Source organism: Zootoca vivipara, chromosome 7 (genome assembly GCF_963506605.1).
Source record: "Zootoca vivipara chromosome 7, rZooViv1.1, whole genome shotgun sequence".
Classification (NCBI taxonomy): Eukaryota; Metazoa; Chordata; class Lepidosauria; order Squamata; family Lacertidae; genus Zootoca; species Zootoca vivipara.
The window spans coordinates 65522243-65535081 of record NC_083282.1 but is presented as its reverse complement, the minus strand read 5'-3'; the positions used below and the strand labels follow the sequence as shown (position 1 = coordinate 65535081).

The following is a 12839-nucleotide window of genomic DNA, read 5'->3' as shown; positions in this document are numbered from 1 at the left end:
AGGGAAGTTGCACTGTGTAGGTAGAAATTGTTTCACTTGCACAGTGATTAAGTTGGATACAACTCACTATTTCCTTGTTCTAGTTTTTTTTATAATACTCTCTAAAATTTAATAATAAAAATTAAAAGGAAAACAATCTGCACCAAGTCGAAGAAAATATGTATTTATATGGAAATATTTTGAAGTATGGAAATCTATATAGAGAACATAAGATTCTATGAGTGTGGGTGAATGTGTACAGTTGTAGGCTGACTGATGTAGAGGAGTTAGTAGATGTGGATAACTGAGAGAGGATAAGTATACTGAGTGGTTGGAATTCTACATTTTGGAGGTTGATCTCTTATATCCTCTTTTATTGTATTATTTATAGATTTTGATATTTTCCATAATGTATCTACTGTATTTTTATTGTTTTTTTTATTTTCTTTGCATACTGCTTTGTGATCTTTTCAATGAGTGATGGAGTGGTGGATCCACTGCTCAAGCAGCTGAGAGAGCCTTAGAATTAAATTCCTCATGGAATTCGTGGAGCTTTGGATCCAGGGTATCTAAAGCCACTTGGACCCAACCTCGCAATACCTCATTTCAGAATGTACTGCCTGCTTCTGCCAATGGGAGAACCATCAGTAGGAGCCTTCCACCAGGCTGAACACAGCTACCTCTCCCACTAACCATGCTTCATTCTAATGTCAGAGGCCAGCAGAGAAGCATCACAATCCCATATTAAAGGAGCCAGAAATATGCAAGGAGAGGGAGTTAGGACTGCTCAATACCTATCAAATTTACAATACTATATAAAAATGGCTAACTGTGTTAATGTATGAAATCAACTATTTTCAAATTCCTATTTTTTACCTTTGGGGTGGGAGTGGGGAAGTACAGAGCCTCTGTTGCCATCCAGAAAGACAAGGCAGCAGAAATTTAAATTTAAAGGGAGAATTACACAACTGCCACACTAATATGTAAGAAAAACCTAAACTAGAAATCAGAGGTGGATCTTTTTAAACTCAAGATGGCTACATCACTTATGTTTCTCCCCCGCCCGCTGTATAACAGCTACAGATTTAAGAATTAATCTAGTCCAATACTGGTGAAAGTGAATCCAACAGCTACCACTTCTCTGCTACAGCAAGCATACTGACATTATGGGCTAAAGTATACACTCAGGAACAAGAAGGTTCCAATCCCAAAATCTGCTGATAGAGTGGGGAACACAGGAGGTGCTGATCATAAAGCAGAAAGGAGGGCTATGTAATCTCTCCAGTGCCTGCAAATTTCTCCTACAAATGCCACCCACAACGTAATTTCCCCCCCCCCCCAAGTCCTAAAATCAAAAATCAGAGAGGGAAAGTAAGTGCCCAGACAGTACCTACAGGAGAGAACTGACAAGTGCAAGGGGGTAATAACAGCCCACCCCATACGCAACAACCCACTACGGTAGTTTTCTTCTGCAAATATCCCCCGGTCCATGTTGCCTTAGAAGGGAAAATACTGGAAAACTATTTTTTCTCTCATAATATCAGGTTCGGCCCACTTCACACAACATTTTTTTCTATATAAAGATGGCTTTCAAATGGTCTGGTTCACACATCACATTAAGCCATAGTTCAAAGTTAACTATGGTTTAGTATGAATGCTCATCATGCTATCACATGCAGCTAAGGATTTCTCACTCCACCTTCCCAGCTCCTGCCAGAGTCTGGCTTGTGATTACATCCAAACCAGGATTCCTGGTTCTTTCAAAAGCACAAGCAGTAGCCAACATTTGTTTTGGAAAAACAAACCACAAGCCCATGTTTGGACAAGCCAGTGTTGCTTGTTTCCTAATGGCACATCAGGAGCAAGTGAAAACAAAAGCAAAAACTTTCCAGTAGCATTCACTACAGTGCATTCATTTTAAAACATTTTTGAAGTGTGGTTTAATGTGACTTGTGATGCAGACATATGGAAAATGGTCCTGATACAAGCCCAGTCTGGTGATCCTCTTTGTTTCCTGTTAAGTCTATGTTCTGAAATCTCATAAAGTTCTCCAATTCCGTAGACTGCAAGTGCTATTTTTCTCTGCTACATAACATTTTCACACAAGTTACCACACTGAAAATTTAGCAAACCTATCGTCCCTTTTCCTGACTTGGATTTTAAAATATTGCTAACTTTTTCAGTTAGAAAAGACATGGTCCATGGTATAAAACAGTGATGTGCCAACTTAAAGATAATAATAATAAGGGTAATTATTGGCAGGAATATCTAAAAGATACATTTGATGGCATGCTCTGGAATTGTTTTAGTAGCATTGAAAAGGGTCAATGAAGACTTCATTACCTGCATAAATCCAGCATTTCAAACACTGTACTAAATTTGCCATTTTTTTAAATTGCCCCACACAGATAACCCAAAAAAGCTTGATCCTACAAAAAGCACTTTGTATTCAAGTGCCATCTTACAAGTACTACCCAATTAGTGCTTCATACTGAACTCTCCATCCCGGGGTGTTTTAAGGTGTGTATGTACACCAAGCTTCTTAGTTTGTGCAGTACACCAACTCCAGGCTGCGTTCACTGCCTTAGGAACATTCACTTGTCTCTGTCTGGCTCATAACACATTAGGCATGCCTCAGCATGCCACAGTTCATACAAATAACCAGATTGGTTTCTACATGTTTCTACAGGGATGTGATAATAATGCACAGGTTTAGCACCAGAAATCACTTTGATCTATGTATGTCCTTTTAGCAAGACTTGTGTATTACCAGTTGAAGTTTCTCTTGGGAATGAAATTGCAATATTAAATTACATTAAAATAAATCAAACATGTAAGGTATAGTCTCTGTAAAATTCACTTCTAGGTCTCTGAGAAACAGGGGAGGACTGATGTTCAGTAAGGCATCACTGATCAAGCCCTAGACCAAACTCCTAAAAGTTTTTTATAGTTAGACCAAGAATGGGGATATAACTTGAAGGTAGCAGTTAAGATTTCTTCAGGTAGGATGTTGGGTTTCCAAGAGCAAGAGAGCAATTGGGAAAAACCTCCTTCACCAAGAACTGCAGATTTTCACAACCAGTCAACCAAATTGAGACTAATAAGAAGCAAGTTCAGAGAAGTGGCAGTTAGCAAATGAACTGTAATGCAACTGGTGAGCCTTTACAGTACTAACAATGGCTTGAAAAGAAAATTTAAAAGAACCATGTTACAAATTTTCTTAAGAGAAACAGAAGCCATCATTTGAAAAATTGCATGGCCCCAATTTTAAGCCATGCAATGTAGAGTTGGTTCCCACATCCCTTTGCTGGACCTCTAAAAAATAAGAGTGTACTCTTGAGACCAATAGCATGCACAAGGAAAGTGTTGAAAACTATTCCAGAATTACAAGTTTTTCATCTGATTGTGCCATGCCAACAGTAGAATATGAAAACTAAGATACAGATTAGATTTAAGGTAATGTTCATCATCAGCAGGTAGGTCCCTGCTTCAGATTTTCCAAAAGTTCATATTTTGAAAGGCATATATTTTGAAATTAACATTTATACCACCTGAATGGATAGACTCAGGGAACTGCTAGAATTTCATCAAAGTACCAGTGTGCCCAGTTTTGGCAAGTTTAGGTCTGGTGAAGGTGTTTTTCTTGGCAAAGATCATGTCCTTTTGACAGCAAAAAATCTAATATGCATGACCTCCTCATTCCATTCCAGGAGAAGCACCTGTTGAATTCCTTTTTGCTGTAAAAAGGTACAATGTCTATGCCAGGCAAATACAGTCAAAAGGTCAGAAGCTTTATTGAAAGCTATCGTCTTATGGTAATGCTAGAAGACTGTACTCCATGTTGCTATAGATATGACACTTCATATAGAATAGTAAACAATACTATCATAACCTCATTTCAGGAAGCAAAATGCCTAAAAAACAGACTAAGTTTCACCTTTGCATGAAGGTATGTATATTAAGTCTTCTACAACGGGAAGGAATAAGGCATGTGATGTTGAGAGTGATTCTGCTATCCCAGTTAGATAAAAGTTGTTCACATCAAAGGATCACTTGATAATAAATAAAATTGGAAGCAAGATGGATATTCTTGTCCACAAATGTTGATCAGGGGTTATAAAAAACCATAGTGTATTGTTACATGAACAAGCTCAAATAAAATCTTAGGTATGTGCACTTCCTTTCCCCTTCATACAAAAAAAGAAAGATATAAAGCTTCTATTCCTGGTTAGAAACAAATTGTGGTTTGTTGGTTTACGAACTTGGCAAATGGCGGTTTGTTAGTAAGTTAGGCTCAAAACCTGGGTCTGATCCAAGGCTTCTGCCAGCTCATTGAAGTAACAACAACCTACTTCAATGCCACCACCAAGAAGGCAATGTCAAATGCTGAAATGTGCACATTTAACCCATTTTAACTCTCTTTTTTCTATGAGATTAACATTATTTGAATCCAAACATTCCAGTTTGATGAGCTCTGGTTGGGCTATTAGGAAAAAGAATTCTTAGTCCAGAAAGGAGGTTTTCAATTACATTATCAACAGTGCCTTTGTAGTTCTGGTGCAGCTGGAAAGAAACATTTGGAGATCTGGAAGTTATTTTACCTGCCTGCCAGACATCAACAGAATTACAGCTGGGAACAAGCTTTAATTTTCAGAACATGGCTTGCTACAGCACCTTTTCCAGGGAAGGCCTGGGAGTGAAGATTCATCTGCCTTCTGGACAGAGCTCCAGAGAAACAATCATCCATCCCACTTAACTTTACAGCATCTCTACAACAAGTAGGCATTTAGCAGATGGTGTCCACAAAAATCACTATCCTTTGGGTGGCATTTTGGACTGGTAATTTATGGTGTGGTGTGGGTATTTCTTTTCTTTTTTAAAAATATAAAGGTTACCACCCCATTTTTTCTTTTTTCTTTTGCTTCCTTTACCCACCCACCCCCCAGTGTACAGGATTTTAAGTCTGTAGATTTAATTCAGTACACAAGTTGCGCTAATTTCAGTGAGACTCAAGCATCCGTAACAATCACCCTGATCAGAGTTAGGAGCATCATTCTAAACCCTTTGAAATCCATGGTCTTAGGCATGTCTAAGCACACAATCAGGCTGTCTGCCAGACTGCAGGCTAAAATATTAAGTATTCTGAGACCAGTGCAAAAAAATCTTCATTTAAAAGCAGGTGGAACCTACGGTCCAGAGTTTAATTTCACATCAAATACACCAATATGAGGTGCTGAGTAGTATTATTTGGTGATATTAAATTCCATGGGCATTTCGTCTTCTACATCATTATTTGTGTGCTTCACTATTCAACAGCTTCATTTGAAAACATACAATTCTCACAAATGTCCCTCTTTTAAAAATATCTGTCTGCTCATATAACCAACAAAAGTTGGAGTAACAAGTTTAAAAGAAACACACTCACAGAACATGGTGGTAGAGTGTACCTCATTCAAAATGGCAGCAGGCTGCATCTTGAGTCAGAACAAAGCATTAGTGTTATGGGTTGGAGGGATTATTACATACATACAATTCTCATTGCTCCCCCCCCAAAAGCTCTTCAACAAGGCAACAGAAACAAAAGGGATGTCATTTTGCCTCTGTAGAGCTGGAAGCAAGAAAGCAGGCTCCTATAAACAATTATTTGCTACCAAGCACTGCCAAAATTAAGTGACAAAAAAAAAAAACACCAGGCAAACACCCAGCAAGGAATCCTTTAGAACAGAGATGGCCAACTTGTGTCCTTGAGGGTCATATTATAGTCTAGATACTAATCCATGGGCCATCAATATTTTGTGCGTTCTGACCCATTCAGGGATGAGCAGGCCCTTTTATAAATATGGTGTCACCTACCAGCAAGGATCTCAAAGGTATGGGACACAATGCATTCATATGATAAAAGGCCTGGGGTGGAAGGAGAGAAATGTGCTTCCTAAAAAATCACCTCAAAGGGCAGCCTGGCAATACCTTTCTAGAATGCACCTAAGCCTGAAGTAATTTCTATGAAATGCATGTCTCATGACTTATTTTCCTAAAAAGTAAATCTTGATTGGTAGGACCACTGGGACCAAACAATCAAGCCAGGCCATCTCAGCATTAACAAAATACATACCGGTAACACACACACTTTACCTCCACCCTATTCAAAGGCACTAAAACCATAACCAACCCAACAACCAACCACCAACAATAATTTTACAAACACAGGGACTTAAAATGGATGCCATGTATGATACACAATCTTAGGTGCAGTTTTTATCTTGTTCAACCACACACTTTTTAATGCATACACATGTACAATTAAAACATAAAAATGAAACTGAAGAAACTTTAAAAGATCATATATTAAATGGAGTTACTTTCAAATCAAAAGGCTGCCCTACTTAAGTCTATATGTGAGGGACACCCACCAATCACTCTTTCCACACAAACCTTACTAAAATAAATGGAATTTAACAGGAACAAAGGTTGACAAGATTTCACCCAGTAGAATAAGAAAAGTTCCTACAAGCTACTTTCTTCAGTCAATGGTCAATCTTCAGTTATGTTTTCCAGTTAGGACTGAAAGTCATACTGAAATGTATCTGGATACAGAGAATGTATAAAATTCAAGTTTCATTGCAAAACTCAAGTTCATCAAAATGTTTCATTTATACTCAGCTCCAAATTAACATTTCAAGTATTTTAACTACAATGTAAATTGTTTGAATTCACATTTACCAATACATCTCCCTAAATGAAGATTGCCTTCTTTTTAGTGAAAGTAGTGTATACCCCTTGCAACAAACAAATCTTTGTTTCTTCAAATCCTTCCTCAATCACAGTTTACCTTTTTTTTTTAAGGAAGTGCAAATAACTGGGGTAATAAAGCTGAAGCAAATTATACTGAGAAACAATTTTTAAAAAACTGAATTGCGTTAGTGGCTCAAAATCACCCCTTCTATAGCCCTCTGTAGTGTCTGTTTATACTGGTAATGATGAAGACTTATCACCCTTCCCACTATGTATCGCACTCTAAAATGGTGGCCATGTCTGCCTAGGATTCTGAAAGAAAAAATCTCTGAAAACTCAATGGCTTCTATATATTTCCAACTTTAAAATATGGGTGCCAGTATTAAAATTAACCCAGATGGAACTAAAGTGGCCACAGAAAAGCTTTTTGTGGGTACAGAAAACATGGAAATAAGAAAATCCACAGTCCTAGCTCAACCACAATGCCAACATGGAGGGCAACACCCAAGCAGCTGTCTCAGGTTTTAACACAGTGACTGCTATAAAGTATTTCTATTCTATTGATATTTGTAGCCCAGTCCCCAAGAATTTGACAATGCTTAAACTTTGTTAGTTAAACCATGTGGAACAAACATTTATTTACATTCAAAATACCCTACTATAGAAAAAGGTAAAACAGTGACAATGGCTGCCTCTTTCTAGCCATAAAAAAATCAACTACTTCTGCTGCATTAAGTCTTTAGAAACAAACAAATAATGTGTTCTTTCTTCACTGTAGTTGCCTGTAAGGTAAAACTTGTTCCCTCAATTTAAAAGTGGGCTTGCAAGGCAGGTTTTGAGCCTTAACAAAGTTTCTTCCACCTCCCCCTTCCTCACTCATTTTAAAAGCTGCACTCATTACTCAACTAGCTGTGCAGAGATCCTGTGCAGAGAAACAAAAGCCTCAACTGGTCTTGAGAGGCTTTTTGCCACTGGAGCTACCCTAGCACGAGTCATCCCAAAGGAGGCACTTCGGGAACAACTTCCCCGTTTGATTTGGAAAACTAGCAGCTGAGAAACGTGCCTCATTGTGTGAAAGGTGCGGGTTTCTTGCTTTTTTTCCCAACCCGCGGGCTAAGACACACAAGGCAACTTTATTTGGGTCGAGGAGATGGGGGAGACGCGGGAGGGGAGCTCCCCGAGTGGAAAGTGAGCCAGGGGCCAAAGTGAGAGAGCCATGGGGGCCAGAGAGAGGGAGAGGGAGGAGGGAGGGAGGGGGGAGAGAGAGAGAGAGAGGCAGAACGCTCACTGGCAGCCATATTAGAGTGGGTCTCCCTACGGGAGCCAAAGCTCAAAAGTCCGCTGGGCTGAAGCGACACAAGAGGGCCATTCTGCACTCCAACGCATGACCCCGTTTCTGTGGGATAAACGCGAGCCGGGGCTCCGAAGCGAGTCCATATGGGGACAAGGACGCCTTTTAGGACTCTCTCAAGAGCTCATCCAGGCCCCCAGAAACCCAACGCTTGCCCGCCCCTCCTGTCCATCATTCAAGGGTCAATGGGTGGGGCGGGGGGCTCTTCCCCCCCCCCAAGAAGGTGTGCAGTGGGGGGGGGACGGGGACGAATGGATGGAAGGCCCCCGAAACTCCCTGAAGATTAAAGGGGGAACCGACGGAAGATGTACACGTTTATTGAGTAGGGATGTGTAAAATGATACCTGCCCCCCCATACAGGGGTCTTGGGACCGGGAGTTTTTAGTAACTTGGACGGCGGGGGGTGGGGCAAAAGGCTCGAAGGGGGAATAGATGGTGTTGTTGTTGCCCCCAGACTCTCTGCATGCAGGCCGTCCGCCCCCCCCCCGCCCCCGCTCGGCCGTCCTCGGCGTCGCTGCTGGGGGGACGGGAGGCGGCGCACAGGTCGGTCGCCCAGGCTCACTCACCGGCGGCGGCCGCACCTTGCAGATCCCGGTCTGCTCGGCGATGGGCCGGATCTTGTGGATGAAGGCGAAGGGGTCGGCGAACTCCTCCCAGCTGGGCTCGAAGACGGGGCACTCGGGCGGCGGCAGGAACTCGGCCATGGTCAGCCCTGGGTCGCCGGCAGGACGGGCAGCGCCGAGGCAGGCAGCCGTTCCGAACAATCCCCCAACAGCCAAAGCGTCGCTGAGCGCCGCTGGAACGGCCCGTGTGCCTCCGCCAGAGCGAGGGCGGGGGGAGGGGGAGAAAAAGAGTTCCGAGGAGGAGGAGGCCCGGACCTATGGAAAGTGCCTCCCTCGCTCCCCCTTAGGGATCCGCCCGTCCCTCCCCCACGCCACATGGGGTGCCAGCCCCTTTTCTCCACCGCACCCCTTTGTTTGGTTTGACTCGCGGACGCCCAACTCTAGTCCGAAAGAGCTTGCGCAAAACACGGGTTGCGTGCGTGCGTGCTCGCTCCTCTTTACAGGAAGGCCTCTTCTGGGACGGCCGAGTATAGGGCCCATCTTGGCTACGCCCATGGGGCCCATATGCATAAAAAGTAATGGGGCTGCAGCAGCAGCAGCAGAGAAAGTATTGCAGCCGGGACTGGTTCAGCTGTGTGTCCCCCCCGGGAATGTGTCTGTTTTGGGAAGAGAGAGCGTGTTCTCCATACGAGGTTATGCCTTCAGGCCCCATGGTAGGCTTTCATTGTTTTGGTGGGATCGATCCAGTGATCCATCCCATTTGGACTCCTGTTTTCCGACAAAATGGGACTGAGGAAAAAGGAGCCACCTTTGCAATTCGCTAAGGATCAGGGCGTTCTTCGTCTAGGTACCCATTATTTTGTTTCAGGGTACACAGTACACTCAACAGTCACTCCATTTTGTTTCTCTGTCACAACCAGGAATCCCTAATATTCTCCTTCATTACATGCCTTCCACTCTAAAATCTGTATTTAAAATTTAATTTCATCGTTTTTCCATAATTAATAACTAATAAAATGATTCAACTAGCTGCGCTTTAAAATATCTGTTTCTGACTTACTCAGCACCTATTACGATGACAGAACAGTTTGTTCATAACAGGAAAATGTCCATTTTTAAGTGATAACGCCCAAATGTGCAAAGATTAATATTCTGATTATGAGCATATTTTATTGCTGGTTTTAAGTGAAGTAGCTTTAATTTTGCCAGCCCCAGGAACCTTTAAAAGAAAGCACAACATATTTATGCATTTAGTTTGTTTCACATATGGTGGGCTGAAAATCCCATTTTGTTTTATTAGGATGCTGTATTCTCACATTGATACTGCCAAATGATTAGTAATTACATAATTCTGAAATACTTTAATGTTTTAAATGTGCTAGCTTAATGATGAAATACTTAAATATGCCTAAATATGCTTCAAGTGTTTAAATATGCTTCAGTAGGCAGGATTCTGACCTATATTTTTGATAAACATACAACAGATCCACGTGTTTTCAGATGCAGTAGTTAATTCTACAAGAGAATAATGCACATGCAAGGAAGATTAGAACTCCATGGTTTTATTTAGCCATGCATTGTTTTAAAAATACTTCATTGTCAAAAATATATTAATGTGTCTCAGCAAGGTACAGTATATGAAACAAATAATAGTCTGACATTTAAAACTGAGTTTGGGTTTGCTTTATATTCATACTTTATACTGTTTCATAGATTCTATATTGGTTTCTTTATGTGCAAACCATTCCTAATTCAAAATGGAGATTGAGCCAAAAGGGTTAGCAGTATGTTTTCTCTCACATTAGTTTTATTTATTTTCTTTATTTCTCATGCATTTCTAATATTACCTTTGCTGTTTTCAAATTAAACCAAAAAGCAGCCTGATTATATTGTATGTAGGCTTATGGGTAAAGCCCACCAACTTCAGTTATTTATTTAATTTTGTAACTTCCCATAACCCAATTATTTATTGATCTTGACCTCTAAAGCCAGAGCTTTCCAAATTGTGTGTTGTGAAACATTAGTGTGCTGGCTGCAGTGTGTAGGTGTGTCCGCACAAACGCTCCCAGTGCTTCTGCTGGGGCTGGAAAGGGGTTAGTTTCACCTCAGGTTTGCTAGGAAAACTGGATCACTGTGTCACGAAATGATGCATGTCTAAAAAGTGTATCACCAAGATGAAAAAATTGGAAAGTTCTGTCTAAAGCAATTATCAAAATCAGGTGGTTTTGTATTGATTCCAAGAGAATGCTTAAGGCTGCAATTATAACTTCTTTACTTGGGAGTAAGCCCCATTTAACTCAGTAGGACTTCCTTCTGGGTAGATATGTTTATGCTTTTAGCTCTAATAGTGGGGGGGGGGGAGGGAGAGGATATCATGTACACTGAGGGAAGTTTATTGTGTGGCTTGTACATTTTAAGTCATGCACAGATTATACATTCAATCACCATAGTCAACACCACAGGATATAAATTGTGGGTGGCCTTCCAAGTTAGGTATGGATCATTTTTAGTACCATGCATTTTGTTACAAGACTGCAATCTTCAGTCCATTTCCTTCAGAGTAATACTGCTTCTTTTAAATTTAGAATGAGGAATAAAATGGTGATATATATATATACTGTAATCTATCCCGTGTGTGTGTGTGAGAGAGAGAGAGAGGACTCCATTATTAAACCACAAGAATTATTTTATCCCTAAAATACTATGTTCTGTATAAGTTAATGGCTCCTCAACCAAAAGATAAAGGCATGTTCCAAACTTATTAAATTAAGTAGAGCAGGAGTACCGCAGGATTGGCACAATCTCCTCCTTTAGATCTGTTGTGCAAAACTTTAGGATTTGTCTTTGTGGCATGGGGGTGGGGACCTACAACGTGACTGTTCCAATGACAGATTCCCTTCAGTTTCGCCAGCAACAGGGGATCACTAGAGGCCTCTAAGCTAATGAGCTCCATGCAGAGAACGCCAACCACATGGGTCTCCTCTCTCTAATCCACCTTCTTCGCCTTTATGATCTATGTTTACATGTGCGCAGGGATCCTTCACAGCTGACAGCCACCTCAGTGCCGGCACTTCTTTTTTTAAAGAGCCTCTCTATTCTCTGGGATAGGCCAGGGCTTGGGGGGACGTCAGAGGGGGAGGGAGGCCGAGCTGTTTCATTGTCTGCGCCTGGCTCTGTGCAGTAGGGAAGCCTTCCCTTTCCAGTGCAAAGCAGTGCGTGGAGCAAGGGGGGGCGCACTGTAACGCTGCTATCCCTGTCGCTTCCTAGCTCTCATACGGGACTTGGAGGCCCCTTGGTTCAGAGGGGACTATAGGCAGATCACTGGAGTCCCCAGGACAATGGGAATTGATGGTTAGATGGGAGGAAGGCAGCGGGGGGGGGGCATTGCTCGGCGCAACTATCGTACAATTCTACCACGGGTTTCCTTAGCAGTAGGCCCCACTGAGCTCAATAGGATTTATTCTCGAGCGTAAGGCTGCAGCCTTAACGTCTAGGCTATTTTGATAAACGGTGCCACGCTCTAGGGGGAGGGGCGGTGATCAACCGCGGAGCTGGCAGTTGCTAACAGTGCTCCGCCCACTGATCTGTTCTCCCTGGTGGGGTTCCCCCCCCCAAAAAGGTAGCTTTGTCGCTGCTCCTCCCCACACCGGGCCACAACCTTTCCCCTCCCCTCCCTGCCCCACCCCCTCAAAGCGGATCATACCTTCTCCATGAGATGAACTGACACCATCACCCCCGCCCCCCGTTTTATAATCCTTCATTCCCCAGCAGAACCCCTTCGCTTCCAGCAAAGACCGGGCTCCCTTCCAAGGGGGTGGGGTGGGGGAGATATTGGAACTGCTCCAAAAGTTGTGCACAAAAGAGGTTCCTCCTCTTCTCGCCCCCCCCCAATGGAGCCACTGACAAAGGTTGCTGAAGGGGTTCGTTCCAGAACTTCTCCTTCAGCATCCACGGCGTGTCCTCAGAGGGGGAGGGGGCGGTGGCTGTACTGCTCCCTACGCTTAAGAGAAAACAGATCAAGCCATCTTCTCAGTAGTACCCCAACACACACACCCCAAATCTGGAGACGCCCATTGTAATCTCTTCCCACCCTGAACTCCTTAGTAGTTATGCCTCCCTCATTTAGTATTGCACAAAGCTCGTGGGTTCCGCTACCTACCCCGCACTAGCGGGGATGTGTTCCCCCGTATCACTTCCAGCATTCCTGCAGCAGC

General features: G+C 42.5%; 1 protein-coding gene across 4 annotated transcripts in view; it reads right to left on the bottom strand.

The window, feature by feature from the left end:
* The window catches only part of KDM5B (lysine demethylase 5B), a 54286-nt gene extending 45255 nt beyond the window's left edge, over window positions 1-9031 (bottom strand). For 3 of the 4 annotated variants that reach the window (XM_035121537.2, XM_035121540.2, XM_035121538.2), the window contains exon 1: window positions 8629-9030. In XM_035121537.2, coding sequence (XP_034977428.2) covers window positions 8629-8766 — 138 coding nt within the window. In that variant the 5' untranslated portion in view covers window positions 8767-9030. Of the gene's footprint in view, window positions 1-8628 lie in introns of all 4 variants that reach the window. The other variant, XM_035121539.2, reaches the window with a different exon arrangement.
* Between the last annotated feature and the right edge of the window lie 3808 nt (window positions 9032-12839).